The sequence below is a fragment of the Typopeltis vanoorti genome, chromosome 8 (genome assembly GCF_054136105.1).
Source record: "Typopeltis vanoorti isolate ZY-2024b chromosome 8, IOZ_Tvanoo_1.0, whole genome shotgun sequence".
Lineage (NCBI taxonomy): Eukaryota > Metazoa > Arthropoda > Arachnida > Uropygi > Thelyphonidae > Typopeltis > Typopeltis vanoorti.
Genome location: NC_143556.1, coordinates 49,671,039 through 49,690,972, shown reverse-complemented (window position 1 = coordinate 49,690,972; position 19,934 = coordinate 49,671,039). Strand labels below are relative to the sequence as shown.

General features: G+C 36.3%; 1 protein-coding gene across 1 annotated transcript; it reads right to left on the bottom strand.

The window, feature by feature from the left end:
- Window positions 1-275: 275 nt before the first annotated feature.
- Window positions 276-17,985, bottom strand: LOC150103976 (ciliary microtubule inner protein 2B-like). The gene is made up of 6 exons (XM_090397111.1): window positions 17,912-17,985; window positions 11,933-12,165; window positions 11,646-11,785; window positions 10,636-10,795; window positions 9,875-10,126; window positions 276-289 (listed from the first exon to the last, which is right to left on the bottom strand). Exons 1-6 carry the CDS (start codon window positions 17,983-17,985, stop codon window positions 276-278), a joined length of 873 nt encoding a protein of 290 aa, XP_090253237.1.
- Between the last annotated feature and the right edge of the window lie 1,949 nt (window positions 17,986-19,934).

The window sequence follows — 19,934 nt, the reverse complement described above, 5'->3', positions numbered from 1 at the left end:
TCCATTTTAGAACAGCTAACTCACCTTCAGTTGTGTAGGTCTATAAAACGTGACGTTTTGTGACTGTTCTTAAAAAACTAAAACTAAAATAAAATAAAAAAATAAAAATTTTATATTAGAATGGCAACATAACGTATTTTAAATATTTTGTAAATAGTTTAAAAAATTAATACATATCTGAATACGAAGAGAATTTAATTAATTATTTATTTTATAATTTCATGATCTGGCTATTATTTCATGCTATTGATATTATTTATCTGCAATTTTTAAAGTTATAAAACTAAAACTAGAAATAAAATAAAATAAAAATATTATTGAAACACAAAAATAAATTTATGTTTGCATCCTTGAATTGTTAAATTTTATATGGAAAGGAAATTTCATTTATTTGAATTATTTTTTATTTTTAATGCGACATGGGAAAATCGTGGTTTGGAGGAGTTTTTTTAGCATTTTGTGGCTTGGCAAGAAATGAATGATTTTTTTTTAAAAAAAAAAAAGTAAGACATTTTCACGAATTATTCAAACGAGAATTCCGATTTTTCATCTTTCCCCCCCCCCTCTCCCTCACAGAAACACACAAATTCAAGGAGCAAGACCTTAATAGTGTGTCATATATTGTAGTTTTGTTTATTTGAAATTCCCATGGGATTTCCGTGAGCCATCATTAACAATCGGTCAAGGATCAAATACACAAGATTTTGGAAACATTCCTGGGCCAAAAAGATTCTCGCTGCGATTATGATCTGGTGGGTGAGGGAATCAGTCAGTTAGGGTAAAATCTTCATTATCATATTTCTCTAACTATTTTCAGATGATACATACTTGTTACACTACGCATTATCCTATTGGAAGTTTCCATCATGTGCAGGATGGTGGCAACGATATTTAGGTAGGCCGTTCTTTCCTTACTCAACTATTATCAAGAAGCCCAAGGAGTCTCAGGGGGAAAACAACGAAGGATCGAGAAAAATATGTAGTTTATTTTGAGACAGTGATAATCACGCAGCGTTAGTCGTATGCAACTGGTGAATGCAATTTAGTTTTTACGAGTTTTCCAACTCGAAAATTCGCTGGTTTATTGAATACAGAAGTTGCGGAGTATCTATTTACCAAATTTGATTTGTTTCATTGTAGTTACATCAATGCAACTAAAAGTATGTATACTAGTATATTATGTCTGTCAACTGCGTATGGTCTCTAGTTGGTTTGCCTATTTTTTTCGATGATATGGTTTGGTTCAGTTTGAAAACCGAAGCAACTAAGACTGTGAAGCAAGTGTTTTTCAAGATGAAAAATAACGCGTTTTTCGTGGGGAAAAGCCCTACTACATTCGTATGAAACCGGATAACTCAATTTAAGCTGAAAAGCTTTAATATAGATTTTTCTTATCCATTATGTATTTTTATCTATGAAGGTTGGGTGAAAAGAATGATGCCAGGAGGTTAGCCTTCATCTTTGATGTAGTACTACTGTCTGGGTAGTTTTGCAACAGAGATGTGGGAGCACGTGTAGGCAGAAGTTGTGCTGAACAGGTTTTCCTCATTTAGTCTTTTTCAGCTCTGTTACTGATACAAGTGTTCAAATATTGTGGGTTTTTGCAAGTGTTACGTGTTGGACTGTGAATGAAGCCGGAGTTTTTGTTTCAAGCTAATAAGGCTTTCTTTCTTTCTTTCTTTTTTCTTTTTTCCTTCTTAGTCTGCCCTAGTACACGTTTTGGAAAACCATGGCTTAGTTATTGGATGGTAATTTTGAACAGGAATGGAAAAACCCTAATTTAAACATGGACAATTTTTATAACAATATCAAAAGTGGATCTGAAAAAAAAGTAACCAGTTGAGTTTGGAGGAGTAAACATACCAGGGATCTTCCCACTTGGCGCTGTTACAGTGTCAAAGTGTACGAGATTTTAAATGGAAGAATGCGGCTCCATTTGAAATGAAATTTGTATGAGATTATTGTCTGAATTACCAAAAGGAGAGTAGCTCAGTAGTGCACCTGGAAAGAGAACTGATTATGATAAGAAAGATCTAGCGTATTGGATGAGTGCGGTAAAGTGTTGGGTATTCTGGTTGATAGATGAACATTTGGCTTTAGGTCTTTACTCACGTCAAACACCTCAGCTTCTTTTCCATTTTGATTAGTGGGATTAGAGAAAAAAAAAGAGAGCCAGCTGTAGTTTTGAACAAGTCACAAAGAAAGATGACTTCATTCTTAGGGTAGTTGCATTGTAGAAAATTAATTTTCAGAATTGGGGAAGCGGTAGAGACAGCAGATGAATGATACCTAATGGGATGAGAATATCTTAATTCACAGAAGGTCAAAAAGAGGAGATTCGAGTTAGGCATTCTCTAGCAAGGAATATCGAAGCGTACAAAATTACAGGTAGCCTTGTGGAGGAAGGGATCATACGATCTCTAGTTTGAACTATTGAGATGAGCAGTGGTTATTGTGACAACAATATGAGGTTCAATCAAAAGCAGGAGATCTTATTTCGATGTCTGCAGGTGATGGTGCACATTGTTTAGAGTTTTATTTATTTATTTTTTATAAATGTTGGTGAAGTGAATGTGAAAGAATTTGTTTTGTGAGGTGTTGGAGTTTAAAAATTTGGGACAGTTTTTGAGTGATTTTTGTTTTATTTTAACCTCTGTAACACTATAATTATTTAGGATTACTCTGGTTTTAGTATTTCGGGAGTAAAAAGAAAAGGAACTGGGGAACATACTGTGAAAGGATGTTGACTGAGACATGTCGTCCATACAGAGAGCATTCCGTCTCTACACCATAACAAAGCTTCCACTGTTCCGCTAGCGTATAATTACACCGCCTTCCGCCTGCAAGCACGATCTGGTAATGTAGATGGCATTCGAGATTATGCGACAGCTGATCAGGAAGCCTCCTAAACAATCGTTACCATCAGATTCTATCCCGTACACTATTTGGTGGCTTGAATGCGGAAATGCTTTAGTGTTATATTCTCGAGTGGGGAGAAGTTCTGGATCTCCAGTATGTTTGGCATGCTCTTGGAGGGCTCACATTACAATTAGAAGATTGTGCAAGGATAGAAACTGAAATCGCCTGCTCTGGAAACCAAACATAAGAACTGCAGAGTGGCGGTGGACCTGTTTCATCGGGCGATGAAGGTCATTTACTACCTAATAGGTATAATTCACATTCGAAGATTGTCAAATATATTTAAATATATAAATACACTACTTGGAAAGAAGTTAACGGACACTATATTGTGAGAAATAAACAGCCATGGCGCTCACCTTAAAATGCCAGGAACTTCGCATTTAACATGTCTACCAACGAACGGCGTTTTTTACATATTATCCTTCGTAGCACCCTACAGTCACGTTCAGTGAGTGCGGTGGGTCGTACACTGTGGGTAGCACTTGCAGTTGACTCCCTGCGCTTCCATCTCAGTGTGTTTGACTCCCGACGCATCCATCTCAGATTGTTGACCTGGGATGGCCCAATTGCACTGACTTGGAAGCATCATATTCGTTCAATTTATATCGGCTACAAACACGTGACTCGTTACACGACACGATACACTTTGCCCATGGAGGTGTTCGGTAACTTTTTTTCAAGCAGTGTATAAACATGTGAAACACACGTGTAAAGCTTTAACTTATGTTTATAAATTATAAATATATGTAAGTTTTAACTTATAACATACATGGCCCACCTTTCCTAATTGGGTTGTGGGGCCAACAGCTGCAAGAGGAACTTCCAATGATCACGATCCTCTGCCATCAAGCTCAGGTGTTCTGGTGGGATTCCCAAACGTTTCCACCCAAGGTTTTGGATATAATCTATCCAGCGAGTCCTTGGCCTTCCACGTGGCCTCCCACCCTCTGGCTTGGCAAAGAGGGCCTGCTGAGGGAGCCTCTCTTGTGGCATTCTGACCAGGTGCCAGTACCAACGTAACTGTGATCCCTCAACACGGAGAAGCAGCGGTTGAGTATTGAGGGTTTCCCGAATTGCAGAGCTTCTGACTCTGTCGAGTCTTTTCAGCCCCGCAACTCCTCGAAGGAACCTCATTTCAACCGCTTGGATTCGTGTCCGCATTCTTTCGGCTTAACTTCTGGCTTAACTCCCGCTTCAATACTACCGAACGGCCAAGCTCCGCAATATTGAGCTTGCTAAGCCAATTTGGGTAGCTTCCATCATTCGTGATTATGGACCCAAGGTATTTAAACTTCTCCACCTGCCTCATTGGGACTCCACTTACATTTAGAGTGCACTGGGATGGTTGTCTTGAGACCACAATGTTTCAGTTTTGGCCACACTGATCTTCATTCTGGCGTCTGCACAAACAGTTACAAACCTATCCAGGGTCCGCTGGAGGTCATCTGTGGAAGAGCTAAGCAGAACTAGGTCATCTGCAAAAAGCAGACGTCCAATGCTACATCTTCCAATTCTGACACACTCACTGCCTCGGCTGTGCCTATCAATCCAGCCCATAAATATTATGAAAAGGAGGGGTGACAGAACACACCCTTGGCGGAGGCCAACGGAGACTGTGAAAGGTTCAGACTTCGTGCTGTTTACCCTGACACAAAACTCTGGGCATTCATACAGGGACTTGATGGCAGCTAATAGTTGGTCACCACTCCATACTCCTGTACTACTTGCCAAAAGCTTATCCCGAGGAATCCGATCATATGCCTTCTCCAAGTCCACAAAACATGTGTAGACATTCTTGGCATATTCCCAAGATTTCTCAAAGACTTGCCTTAAAGTGAAGATTTGGTCAGTTGTGCTTCTACCAGGACGAAAGCCACATTGTTCTTCCTAGAACTTTGACTCAACTATGCTCCTGCACCGTCTTTCCAAGCACTTAACATACACTTTCCCAAGCAAGCTTAACAGAGAGATGCCACGATAGTTACTGCAATCCTTCTGGTCTCCCTTTTTGAAGACTGGTATTATTATGACTGTCTGCCATTGCTTTGGTGCTCTCCCAGATATCCAAGCAGCCAGACACACTCGAGTCAGCTTATCCACTGTACGTAAGTTCAAATATTATTCTTAATTTCTTTTCCTAATTTTGTAAGTATAAATAGTACGATTAAAATCGAAATTGAAACCACTCGAAAATTTTGCTACATCGTGAATGCAGATTTTTAAATTCCATTCAGTTAACGTGGAATTATTATAATTTCAAATCTTTTTGCAGACTTTTTCAATAAAATGTCCTGAAATCAAAACTGAACTAAATATAGAAATTCTAATAGAGATTCCAAATACCAGATTTAATTAACTTTCGTCCAGCCAGAGCAGAGTTATCTTCTTTTTTTTTTAAAAAAAAAAAAAAAAAACTGTAAATTAAGCGCTTCCGTCGAGCAGTCGAGGATGAGGCGAGGTTTGTCCATCTGTTGGAAAGGCATGCCTCTAATCATGTCCAGGATGGTAGACTATTGTAAGAACTCATCAGTTTGTCAGTATGATATGGAAGTAGCATGGTCAAATCGGTCAACTTCATGTAATTAACAGATAATATACTCTTATTCTTAGGCGGTTCAACTGTAATTCCAATCAAGTTAAAATAACCTAACCAGTTCTCTTCCAAATTGCCAGATAGAAACGAAAATTGAGATGTTGAAATGGCTCGATATGCTTTTCGAAGAATTCCGAATTTGGAATTTCAGTCTAAAAAATACAGAATTATTTTAGACGTCCGTCTAAAAAATACAGAATTATTTTACAAAAATTACAGAAATACAGAAAACAACAAAAATATGTTCATTGATCTCCTTAAAATTTCAGATGAAATAAGTTTTTATCACTCCTGAATCCTATTATTTAACTGCTACTGTAGTACCAAAAAAATGAATATTTTAACGATAGTTAAAATTCCTAGAACGGTTTTAAAGCGATTGATTTGCACATCTGTGCTAGTTCGGGATTAATTCGGTATTCAGTATTAACTGAAATGTGATGTAGCAGCAATGATACCACTGATAGTAGCTGATTTGCAAAAATCTGCTTGTTTAGTAATCAGTATCCTAACTGAGATGCATGTGTAGCAGCAATAACACCATTGCTCCTACTCTTACTACATCGCCTTAAATACTTTCCCTGGAAGCAATCTTAGAAATCGATTGCTTGAAAGAGAGGGTAGGTCTTTAAGAAGTTGGAAGATCAGAGTCGCTTTAGTTAATCGTATTTGCATTTCGAATAAGTTCTTTTTTTTCATGCACCAAAGCCATAGTTTGTAAGGCGAATAGTGATTTTTTAAAAATTTCTTTTTTATACTAGTTCGGACATTTTCTTCTTTTATTGGAAATGAATACCTAATTGGAGCAGAGCTTTCTGTTTATCTTTCATCAGTTTCTTTGAATAAAAAAAAAAAGGTTTAACTAAAGGGAAAAAATCGATTTAAAACAAGAATTGTAAAATGAGTTCCATCATTTGCTTTCACTGCCTACCATAATTGCTAATGATAACCTTTTAAATGAAAGAGAAGAAAGATAATCCTTTCATATGAGCTAGGGCTAATGTTATTCTTTACTTTCGTTCTAATTAAGCACCACCGTAAAATCAATCTTTCTTTACCATTCCGATGGATATTAACTATTAATCAGAAATCATCCATCAGCTTTTGTCAGCATTAGGATCTGAAAAAGTGGAAGTAATAATAATACTTTTTAAAAAAAAAAAAATATTTTTATTCCGCGAAGATGTGCATTGATTCATAAACAGTAATGTGTATTCGTGTATCTCTTCTTCGATAGTTGCTGAACCTTACTTAACATAAATTAATAATCCAAAAATCATACGTGGTGTCTCATAAACAGTAATGTGAGTTCGTGATTGTAATAAATTAACATCAAAATAAGCGATAAATATTCACAGTTTATTTAGAATTTTATCTCCATTCTGTAAACATTTTAGTTCTTAGAAGTTTGTTTGGACGCTTAACATTATAATTGGATCGATTTTCCTAAATGCAGCAATTTTGTTCTCTCTTTTTTTAGTTGGATTTCATAAATCTCGGCCATCTTATTTGTTAGTAACTCCTTATTTATTATTCATCAGTTCTCGTTGTCGGAGAATCTCTTGGGATACTTTTCCATATCTGCCTCCATACGATGATCGATAACCTAGTAATGCGAAAAGTTATATTTTAAGAGAGATTTAATTCTTTATGCCATTTAAATAAGAACAGAATTCCATCTCAGTTATTACAGAAATGAAAACTGTTATAACTCTAAAATGTGTCATTCAAAACAATTTCAGCAAAAAAAAAGTGTTTTTAATAAAAATCATTTTTATCTTTCAATTGATTAATCTTTTGTTGTTTTTGCATAATAAAATTTATAATTTTATTTCTGTTTCCGTAATTATATTATCCATATGTACGGAATTCAACATTTTTTTTTTTATTCAACGTTTTGCCAGTTTTCCTTAAAACAAAGCGAAGGTAACTATGTTTATCAGGTAAACGACTTTATAAGAATCCTTGTGAGAAGGACTTCGGTATTATACACGTTATCTGTATTCGGAGAGCAATGAGATTAACGTATCCATATGTAAAGTATTTAGAACATCTTAATAGGACATTGTATGAGTACATTGCCTTTCCTTACCTTTTAGCATATTCTCTTCGGTTAGTATTGAATATCTGTTTGCATGAGACACACAATCTTAGAATAAGGAGTATTCATAATTAGTCATGCGTTCCGGTCGCTTGTACAGCACGCCCAAACACTTCAGCTACCTTATTGTTACATGGCGTTCGTGTGCCCAGTGAATGGAAAGCAATAGTGATTATTATACGCACACTGATGAATCTCAGTTATTGAAGACTGCTTGTGTGTTTGTGGAGGGGAATGTAAATGGATTACAAACAATTCTCCCATGAGATATAATTATTGTACTCTAAAATTACAAATATTTATCATGTTCGGGTTATCAGCAAGTTTAATATTGCAGACTTTTGCAATAACAAACCTAGTATTGTTTTGTTTGCGACTTGTCATTGGAAACTAGTCTACATAATCTTATTTTCCATTCTTGAATGAGAATGTGCAGAGAGAGAGAGAGACGTACAGGATATACAATATCACTCCATTACTCGAACTCGTATGAAGACGTGTGATTATAGTGGAATAGAATGTGATAAAACGCGTTTTTTGAAACTGATATTCGGTGTTCTTTGCACACACACACACACACACACACACACACACACACACACACACACACACACACACACACACACACACACACACACACACACACACACACACACACACACACACACACACACACACCAGCGTATGATGGATTTGCTATCGCTTCACGATTGAATGTCCACAAACAGAACATTTCTATTGAATTTTGTTTGGCAGTCTCAAAATACGACATTGGAGTAGATGAAAATGATTGTGAGGAAACAATGTACACCGTTTTCGACAGGAAACAACAATAAAAGGTGACATGTTATCCCCTTCGCTCTCTATCTATATCTGGTAGATAGTCGACGGGCGCTGAGGACGATAACATCCCCACGAATGGGACGTGATAGCCTTCGGTTGATACCGTGACAAATTTGCAACGGTTTGCTTACTTATAAAGTGATTGGAAATGTCCCGCCAGCCATTTGGCAGTTGAGAAAAGCTGCATCGACTGACTCCCAATACCTCAGAGATAGCACGTCGGATGTCCGTGTGATCAGAATGCCACATCTACTTTATCGGACACACTTTTAAAGGATGAACGTATGTGCTTAAGGGTTAAAGGTAGCAATAAGACTCTTCTTATAAACAATGGAACTGCACGTGGTAGATGAAGGGTCGGGATGACAAAATTGACAGCTCCTTCCAATTCACCACTGAGTTGAAGAATATTTAGCAGAGGTTTCTTTTTTTTTTTTTTTTCTTCCTGCTTTCTTTTCTTGTAACCTATAACCAATTCCTTTCTTTTCTGGTAAAATCAAAAAATAAATAAATAAAATTGCACAAAATCATAAAATGTGCCTGTGACATTACAAAAAAAATGCATGATTGACTCATTTCAAAAAGTCCTGCATATTGTACTCCTGTTGGTAAATATTCATTTAACAAAGTACATTTATAGGTCTTCCATATAACTTCCGTTCTGCCTTGTTACTATTGCCCAACATTTGGGAAAGTCATGTAATTCCTGTCACCAAACGTTTTTTTTTTTTTTTGTCGATGTGTTTGATCAGTCGAGTCACTTCATTAGAAACCTTACCAGTGGTAGTAAAGCTTTTCCCACAGAGTGGTTCTTTCATCTCAGTAAATAGAGTGGGGGTCTGGAAGGCTCATATCAGAACTGCATGGGTGGGAGGGAGGGGGGAGGGGAAGCAGTTGTTATCAATAGCCCATAAGATGGACTATTTCGCTTGAAATATGCTTGCATTGTTGTGCAAAATGCGGAATATCGAAACCGAATCAAATTATTCATCTTTTTGAAGTTTTGTTTCGCGCAATAGGAACACCAGAAATAGAAAAAGAACGCATGAGATTTTTACTCAGAGTCTGGCTTACAACTGATGTGAAAATGGAAACTACTACATCATTTCACTGGCCACGCATGCGCAGTGTGTGTGTGTATTGCAATGGCCATATACCGGTAATTAAAAATATCCCTGTGTTGCTAATTCTTCAGAAAAGTTACAAAAATAATAGAAAACTCAACCTGGGAGGTTGAAGTAGGGATAATTTGTATCTTTATTTATCAGCGCAAGAGGTGCACAATTTATTGTGAATTCTAGTTTTTCTGCGGGGGGGGGGGGATCTGCTTTTCTAAGTACCAGGCGAAAAGGGGGAGGGGCTGTAGCTTGTTTCGGATATCTTACCGCTGATATTAGTACTGATTAAGGACTTACCTGGTATAAATCCGGTGTAATATGGTAAAACAGCTGCATCAAGAGGCGGTATTTCATGATGGTACCCTTCAAGTCTGACTTTTTCAAATGTTGAAGGATCAGCAGCGCGATACCATTCGTGAATCGTTGGCCTCTTAGACAGTATTCTGCGCTCGATATTAGCGTTAGTAAAATCGCAGAGCTGTTTATTAGTACCAGAACTGTAGGTGATGCCGTCAGCGAACGGTTTTCCTGGAACATAACCGGTGTATCCTGCGTAACGAAACAGAAATACTAATATAAAGAGCTAATAAGCTTCATTTCGGCGATATAAACATTATTTAAATTAATAAATTAAGGGGATGTTAAATCCCACATTGTTTTAAAACCGAATAAGAAACTCAAAGATTGGAATCAGAGCGTTTCATGCCGAATATAGTAAACTATAAAGTATCGGCGACCACTAGCGTGAGCTAATGCAAGTGACCCTAGTACGTAGTACAATACCGGAGAACTCGCAGCAAAGTCTAGTGGTCGCCGATACTTTATAGTTTACTATATTCGGCATGAAACTCTCTGATTCCAATCTTTGAGTTTCTTATTCGGTTTTAAAACAATGTGGGATTTAATATCCCCTTAATTTAAATAAAAGAAATACTAATATTATTTCTAGGATGTTCTAATTATGTAGTGAGTCTGTTAAATCTATAACGATAAACTATGGCCGATAAAGCAAGATTTTTTTTAATCGAATATCTTTTTAAATTTTCTTAAATCCCTACCTGGCATGTATCTCTTTCTTGGATTAAGGTCACTCATATCGTACGGGGACTGAGAATAATGGGCGTAGTCCGGAAACTTGGTCCATTTGGAGGTGGAACCATATCTTTGTCTTTCATGTCGCTCGTACAGTCGTGGTTCGGGAGGAGCTGGAGGAACTGGCTATGGATACGAAGATTTATTCATTTTGTTAGCTGGCGTAAACTTCATGTGGGAAAAAATAACTAAGAATCTATTAATTTATTAAAATAAGATATAATGAAAAACTTTGGAGGAAAGGTCAGCTTCAGGCATAGAAAATATCTCACAGGCAGAGCAAATGAAGAATTCATATAAGTTATAAAAGAATATTATAACTTATATGAAATATAAGTTATAATATTCTTTTAATTTCATATAATTTCATATAAGTTATAACCGTAGATAGCCGAGATGCAAAGTAGTCGAATTGCTTTACTCTTAAAAACTATCTTTGTTTTGCCATTTGCATTAAAAATAAATTCGATAAGACCAACTAACTTTGCTACACCCAAATTTAAACTTCCCTAAAAGAAAAAAAAAAAAAAAAGGCATGTGGCAACAGATTCAGGATGCTAAAGAAAGACTGGTGGCTCCGTCAGTTGAACAATTAGTGAACTATTAACAGTTGATAAGTCTATCGCATTTTTTTTTTTTTATGTTTGCTCCCACCCACGAAAGGTCATTTGCAAACTTATAGTACATTCTGTATTCAATTTTTTATATTTTTGATTTTTCATTTTTACATAGACCGGCCCTGCTCTAGAGACCAAACGCGGAACTTTTTTCAAGCCACTTCAGGCCTACAATAAGCGGGGCGGTGGTCTCACTGGGCGAATCCACTTACACAAATCTAAAAATGTAATATCATATGTTCAACAAAAATTTGGTTACTGAATCATTATGCCTTTGTTCTACTTAGTTAAAAATGAGTGGGAATTAGCAAATATTGGTGAGCAGAGAGTGGAGTCCTAATAACAATAAGAGAACTTACCAGTACATCATGAGGTGGCAGCACTAGTGGAGCTTTATCTCGTCTGTGTGGAATTTGTAGCTTTTCAAATTCTGTAACAGCTTCGCGACACATTGGTGTATACGTGCGACCAAGGATCCACATATTCCTTGGAATATAGCCTAAAATATTCATAGTAAGAATGCGAGAAAACAGAAATAAATTCAAACTATATAGTTATTTATTAGCTTAAGAAGCGCAATGCATTTCATATAATATATTCATATATTTTTAGAATTATTACTGCCAGCAACTAATCCATGTTTTACCTGTGTATCCTGGAACCATGTCACTCCTAAGGCGTAGCTGGTCTTCTGTTTGTTGGAGTTCACGCTTAGCCATGATGGTGGCACTCTCAAGTTCTCGGAAACGCCCCTCTGCATCATCATACATTGGGGCCAGTCTGTTTCCTGCCATATGATGGCTGGACAGCAACTGATTAGTGACATGCCCGTAGGTCTTTCCATAGTGGAATCTTTTTTGGGGCACATATCCAGTGTATCTGGAAAGACGCAAAACAAGAAACGTAAAAAATTATTATTATAATAAGTGAATATAAAGATTTCCATCTTTGTTATGTTTGTGTTCCTAGAGATGATCACATAGCACATAGTTTACATCGAAATGTCTCATTAGGTTTGTTTCCGAATTTTAATGGAACAATTCGTACATTGTTTTGCAATCTCAATGAAGACATTGCATTTCCGTTTTTTTTTTTTTTTTTTAACTGGTCTTTATGAAACGTTCCGCCTACGCGAAGTGCGAAGTTTCGAAAGCTTTCGTGTTGTTCTGTTCTAACTGTGCTTCGTCATGCTCTGGCTGAAGTGTGTTAACTCTTCCGTTACGAAAGTCCGCGCTGAGTTCTCCTTTCGTGTAAAACGCCAGTGCTGACGACAGGTAACTCTTTTCATTAGCTAATTGCTGCAGGCCATCGTTCGTACTCCCTCGCGGACTGTTCCTTAAGTTCAAGAACCTTTAAGACAGTACAAAGGTTTTAACCAAGAAACAGTTTCTTTTTGTATCCATTAGTGATAGATGGAGAGTGTTTGTATTTTGCTTTCAAGATATTCGTCACAGGCGAGCTTTGAAATTGCTGGTGCTAATGGCTTGGGGGAAAAAGCGCTTTACGTACATAAAACAATATATAACAAAAAAAGATGTGTATTCATGTATGTATACATGAATACACAAGAAAAGTGCTAGATGAAAAAAAATACAAAATATAAAATTTTTAAAAATAGAAGCATTTAATTGTTTAAACTCCATAAGGTCTATTTGTTGAGATTGTCACTAAGATTGCCCTAAGACCGAATTTTCTATGTTGTAAACCAGTAATTTATTGGGGGGAGGAATCCGACTTGCCGTACTTCTCTGAGATGGGTAATTCGGGAAACTTTCTCTAACCTTTGATGAAAGGCCTAATGAAAGTGCTCGTCTTTGATATGATTCAAATCTAGGTTGTTCTATTTGAAAGATGCATCTTACGGATAAAAGTAAAAATCAAAAACTATCAGCCCACACACGAGATTTATTTGCTATAGGCCTTGTAGCTTCTCTCGCGCGCGCGCGTGTGTGTGTGCGATATTAAGAAACAATAACGAAAAAAGCTTTTTTAACTGTGGCCTTGTTTCTTCCGCTTGCATATGATGCTCTATGCAGCGGTCTTTGGAAGAGAAACTGAAAGTCATCCAACAGAGACCCACAGTATCTAACTAGTTATCCATTTGAATCCGAGATGCATTTGTAGTTCTATTTTTACGTATGCGCTATTAGGACTTATTTAGGTGTTCCATGAAGAAATTCCTATCCTTCATGTGTTACTTATTTGCTTATCAAGTACTTAGGCTCGGGTGTTCCAATACTTTTGTAAACATAGTGTATACTGCATATACGTTCATTTAGTGAAATGAGTTTCATTCTGTTTTCTAAATGAAAATGACAGCTTATTTTACAGGACTCGTATATAGCTTCTGCAGTGAAAATCGTAATGCAAGTTTCAATTTCTTTTTGCATGTTGACCGAAGTAAATAATTTCTAATTTATTCCGCTGAAAATATTTCTCAGTGTTTCAACAGTTTTTGCTTACAGAAGAAAATTTGGCAAACGTGAGTGCTTTGGATGGTTGTTAATATTCCTACCTTATTAAAATAAGAAAATAACTTGAAAAGTTATAAGAGCACGTATGATCATGTTCTTCATCTTTGAACCGCTGAAAGTAATATTTATGTTAATCTCCTCCGTTGTGTTCTCAAGTTTCGCATATTTGTTCGCACATAATTTCTAATCTTTTCTTTTTAACCAATAAAGTGGAAGGATGTAAAAGAAAATTACAGGTTATTCTATAATTTCGTTGTTTCTTCATCCACCATTTCTATCATCCGAATATAAGCCAGCAAAATTACAATTACCTGCCGCACGCCTCGTTTCTCATTCTGGAATTTCAAATTTAATGATTGTGTAACTTAAATCCATTTTCAGGTCCGATCTCTACGAAAGTAATTTAAATAATAAACGAAAAAATCCATCTAACCAAACAGGTCCTGTTTCTCGCTCTGAAACTTGTAGTTTGCACCAGGAAAAAAAAAAAAAAAAGCAGATAAAGTGAAAAGTAGCATATTGCATTGTTGACTGATGGCCTTTCTCGTACAGTAATTTCGCAGCCTTATTTGGTAACCATAGCAACGTCTCGGTAATATATCGCTAGCTAGCAGAGGCTGGTAATACAAACCGTGTTTTCCATCCTTTTCCGTAATAATGACCTGATATAATAACAAGTTTGGAAACAATATATTTGAGCGTGAGATTAGACTGGAAGTTTGTTCGAAGAGGATGATAACATTCCTTTTGTGAAATAGATTTAAATGGGAGTGATAGAATCAGAATGTACCCTTTAGAATGTAGAAGAAATAAGAAGGCAAGAAAGGAAATACGATATATACATGTTGATTTCCTTTTGGAGAGAACTGAAGCTGAGGTAGCCAGCTTCGGGTTTCGAACCAAGATAAAAGTATTTTTCTTGCCCCAAATCAACAAACCGACAAGTAAAAAATTAATAAATAAATATTAATAAATGTTTATTTCATTTTTTATTAATAAACACGAATAAAAAATTCTCAACATTTTCTTCATTGTATATTTATCTCATCTCATAAGAATATAGTTTATCAAATTTATTTTTTTTTTACTTAAAAAATGGACTAAAAAGATAATATGAGAGCAGCGTGTCTTAAATATCTTTGAGACTGCTGAACCCTACATGACAATATTTCTTTCTTGCGACATCCCAATGAATTTTTTCATAAAACGTATCGGAAACGTACCGTTGTTGCCAGCCAAATACTTTAATCAAGAAATATGTGCTTTTTTGATTAAAATTATGATAAATAATAAAGGAACACAACTGTTTTATGAATAAGTCAATTTAATAAAAAATTAGTATCGTCTTCATTTGCTGATTTTTTTTTTCAGAAAATACAAGTAATATATGTAATATAAGTTATGAACGTCTGTATGCTCTGGGAAACCACAGTTGACGAAACACTGATGCCATATTTTCCTTCCTCCTTTTCGCGAATTTATTTTAGTCAACTCATAAATATGAAATATAAAGGATGATCATAGAGAAATACACGGTCCATATTGCAGACGCAAAACTTATTCGAAACATTACTTACATCCATCTATGCACGCAGAAACAGTTATCTGCGTAGTTATAGTCACAGTAGTGATCGAGATATTTGTCACAGCGTGATATCCAATTCAGAGGTATAGAGGAATGGTATGTTCGTACTGCAAAATTACCAACAACTTAGGCTTCTTAAGAATCATCTTGGTGATGTCAGATTGAAACAGAATTTTGCATTTCAATGAGATGTTCTACAATGACTCAAGGTACCAAACCAGGAATTATTCGCCAGTGGTACTAATTCAGTGACGTGTTACGCTGTGACAAATGTCTTCTCGGTGACTTCATAGAAAACTGTTGCCAAGTGCATATTTAAATGTACGTCTAGATATGCACTTGGGTCTTTTTTTTTTCAATGGTCTTTCGTAAAAGTAAAAACAAATCTGAATGAAAGAAAAGAACGATTATTTTAATTTTCATCATTTATTCAGAATATCGGATCCATCAGAGAAGTCATCTAGAAAAATATCATTTCGTGTTGGGCAATTTTTTGATCTATTCCGTAGATTTGACAGTCTGATAACATTTTAAAGTATAAGATTAGTATCCCAGAGCATGTCCAAATGCCTAATAAGACCATTCCCCCCCCCCCCCCCCGCTTGGTTGTCAGGGTACGCAGAGTTGCCGTGTGTTACAAGCGGTTCCTATTACATGATGCTATCCCTGTAAAAATTAGAAGTAGTGTACTGTCTTCTGAAACATTTTATAGCTGGAGGAAGCTACGATTTAAACAAATGATTAATGGAATGCGTCGTTAGTTCAGTTCGCTATTTTGGATGTTTTTGTGAATTAACGCCGATCTAACTAATCATAAAGCTTCCTTGTGGAATGTATATTGGTAAGTTATACACTGACCAACACACTCAGCTTCGGCTGCAGAAGCATGTTTACCTACTGCTACGAGGGGTGGGGTGGGGGGAGCATCAGGATCAGCATTTTTGTGAGGACAGTATGTTTATTCTTGCAAGAAATCGTGTGTGTTATTATGAAAAATAAATGTTTTTGGTAGATTTAGACTAAAACTAGCTTCAAGTTGCATGAATGAGGGTAAGATATTTCTCTCTAAAATTTTCATACAGGAAGATAATTAAAACATGGATAAACAATTCTTTGTCTAGTTAATATTTTAATGTAAATTTTAATTGATTCAAATTAATATTTCTTAACATGTGTTCTTTTCATAAATTTGCTAAATAAAATTCGAGGCCTATTTTAATTGATTAATCATTTCGGGACTTCTCTGTGGCCTTCCAGAGTGACATACTGCCAGAAGACTGGTTCCCAAGTTAGTCCATTTTTTGCACAGGTAACCCTTCTTTAGAAATTCTGGTTTTTAACTCCTCAAGAAAAAAAAATTCTACCGTAGAAATAACATAATTTAAAACAATAATATACATGTATATGGTAATGTATATATATTCACATGTAAATATCTTCTTTGAACTTTAACTGATTATGGTCGTACGCCTTTGAATGCAAATATGGTCGAATAAACAAAGGAAAATAATAAAAGAAGATGAGATAAAGAGATAAATCATTGCATTCTGTAATTATAGCAAGTTTCCTGCATTAAATTAATCTCATCAACTTCATTCCGAGTTGTTGTTTATTGTCAATTTGCGAAGAATACAAATTTATACCTACAGTAAAATATTCTATGAATAATAAAATACTTCGATAGACTGAGAAGTAGGAGTTAATTGAAACCACTTTATTTTGAACGATATCCTTTTGGTTTCTAAATTTTAAGTTTAATAAGGAAACAGCTATCTGTTCGATTAAATACTTGTTTCCTCTGATCGTTTTCTACACTTCAGAACAATAAGGATCTCTCCAAATGATGCATTCCCATATTTATTTCAAGATATTAATCTCTTCCCCCTCTCTCTCTCTCTCTCTCTCTCTCTCTCTCTCTCTCTCTCTCTCTCTCTGCATGTCTAATTCACATACATAAAAATAAAATACCGATAAATTTTCTTTTATGTATTGTTTTCTGCAAATGAAATGTATAACGTGTGTGTGTGTGTGTGTGTGTGTGAGTGTGAGAGAGAGAGAGAGAGAGAGAGAGAGAGAGAGAGAGAGAGAGCTCGATATAAAATAAGTCGATGGACTCCGAAAACAAACAATTTTTTTTTTGTTCATCGGCAATACGTATTAATCCTTATTATAACTGAACTTTGAGAAAGTCCGACACTGATTTTAATTATATCCTATCTTTATCCTTTCGCGTTCATCTAAAGCTTTTAATACATCTTCGTTTAGAGTTAATTCTCTCAGCTGCCATAAGGGCATTTTAAATATTGATCCAGATTACATCTTAAGATTCGGTAGTAAACTTACTGTTAGAATTTTTTTTCAGACCTTTTTCCTGTGAGAATAGAAAGACAAGCGTATACCCCGCTACAATAATGACTGCTGAAATACACATGTGGAAATTGGATTTATACTACAATAAAATATTTTAGCTTGCATCATCTTAAGTTGTTGTCGTACATTATGTATATTACTATAGGCAAATATTAAAAGCATTCAGTGAATATTTTAAATGAAATACAAATGTTACCTCGGAATGAAATGAGGCTCTGGAGTAGCCCACGGATTGAAATATTCTGTTATATGAGGTAGTTGTGCTGGCATTTAAGCTGCTATCACAACACTTTGCATGACAAATATAAGATTTTGCAGCGAAATAATGTTGGCAAATACACTCGAAGCCCTGGTTGGGACTCGGTCTTTGATAAACTGATGAACTTAATGTGTCAGATGTTAATAATGTTTCATTTTGTGATTATTGTAAGTTGGAAGAAACAGTTTAATCAGCTCGATTGTTATCTGAACGATTTGTTTCCGTTTATTTGTGATACTTGCTTTAGCGACTGGCATTGTTGAGAAAATGAGTATACATAATATTTTCATTGTACAAGCCGTGCGCTGCTGAAAATGGTTGTTGTTATTTGCAACATGCTTTACTCCTAACACCATGCCATGCGATTGAGAGCTAACATTCATTTTTACTTACTCAAAAGTGGCTAATATTAAAACTAAGTTATACTGCACATAATATTAATATTAATATTAATCTCTCTCTCTCTCTCTCTCTCTCTCTCTCTCTCTCTCTCTCTCTCTCTCTCTCTCTCTCTCTCTCTCTCTCTCTCTCTCTCTCTCTCTCTGCATGTAAAGGCATGAAATGTACTTTGGATATTTACTAATGCTGAATATAGCTCAGTACTCAGGATGCTCTACTTTCCCAGTCAATTGGAGTTGTGTGATAAGATACTAAATAATGATTGTTAGTGAGAAGTATTTAGAAGTATAAACAAATATATGAGTACTTAAATAATCGATAGTACTGTTTTCTGTTGAACTGCTGAGCTGCTTTTCAATCACAGTTCACTTGAAAAGGCTTAACATTTGAGTGACGTTAGCTTAGCAACTGAACCCGGAATTAATGGCAACTGTTACAATATTTTCGCCCCCTAATATAACTGCGTACGGAGATGGACGAAGCTGTTGCTATATTCGTGTACTAAATCCACTTATGTAGACCCAACTTGGAGCGGATTTAACGCGGCGACAATGTATGGTAGGCACTACCCAATTAGCGCCCGCCTGTTTGTTACATGTGTCGGGTCCTGAGAAGGAGAAAGAGAAGGGGGGGTTGACAATATTTAGAAGATGGGGGAGGCATTATTTGGCCCATTATGCCAGTTCATAATTTCTGTAGGAGTCATCCGCCATACGGTATTATATGCCAGGTTTCATGACAGCTTGTCTTACAACAGAGCGGATTAGAAGAGAGGCAAATGACATCTTTAGCTGAGCTTTCCTCGTTAGCATCCGACGTCTCGTCATCTAATCTGCCTACGGGTATTGTACGGACACTAATTGAGAGTCTGCACGGGTGCGTGCGATGTGTGCATGTGTGTGTGTCCAGCGAGGATGTTCGTGGGTGCTGCCATCTGAGTTGATTGTCAAGAAATAAATTGGGTCCGCAACCTATTCCAAGGTGATGTCTTTGCACAAGGATTTCTTAAACAAGCACTGACTCATTTGTTTCCTCCTCCTCCTCCTCCTCTTTCCCCTTATCTTTCTCCCCCCCCAACAAATTCTCATTCCTCTTTCTGGATTGCAAGCAAATTTGTTTAACTTCGCAAGCTTACAAGTGATTAATCGCTCAAGGGATTCTGTTTCGCGCAAGCCCTGAGGCAGATGACGGAGAAGGCGGGAACGCCCCCGCACCTCAGAGGACAACGACAGTGGGATTAGAGTATACCGTGTGAATCACCCCCTCACTTCGTCCCTGTCCTTTTATTTTTTTAGTAGAGTGTGCATATGTGTGCGTGTGATGGATACTGTTTCTTTTCCGTCTATAGGTTCTCTTTCCTACTCTTCCCTTTCTAGCAGGCAACACGTGCTATTCCGTCATCCCTAAGGGCCGGCAGAGGATTTTGAAGTTTCATCTCTACTGAACTTCTCTAGTGTAATCCATTAAGCGGGAGGAAAGAGATGAAAAAAGAAACATGCCGGATTTACCTACGTTAAGCTTTACTCTTTCTGCAGAAGCCTTCACGCTGATTGGTACGTTT

Coding starts and splice junctions, on each gene's coding strand:
- LOC150103976 (XM_090397111.1), bottom strand. CDS start 17,985: ATGCCAGCACAACTACCTCATATAACAGAATATTTCAATCCGTGGGCT. Junction 10,796..11,645: donor TGCCACCTCATGATGTACTG/GTAAGTTCTCTT, acceptor TCGTATCCATAG/CCAGTTCCTCCAGCTCCTCC. Junction 10,127..10,635: donor AAGAAAGAGATACATGCCAG/GTAGGGATTTAA, acceptor TTCGTTACGCAG/GATACACCGGTTATGTTCCA.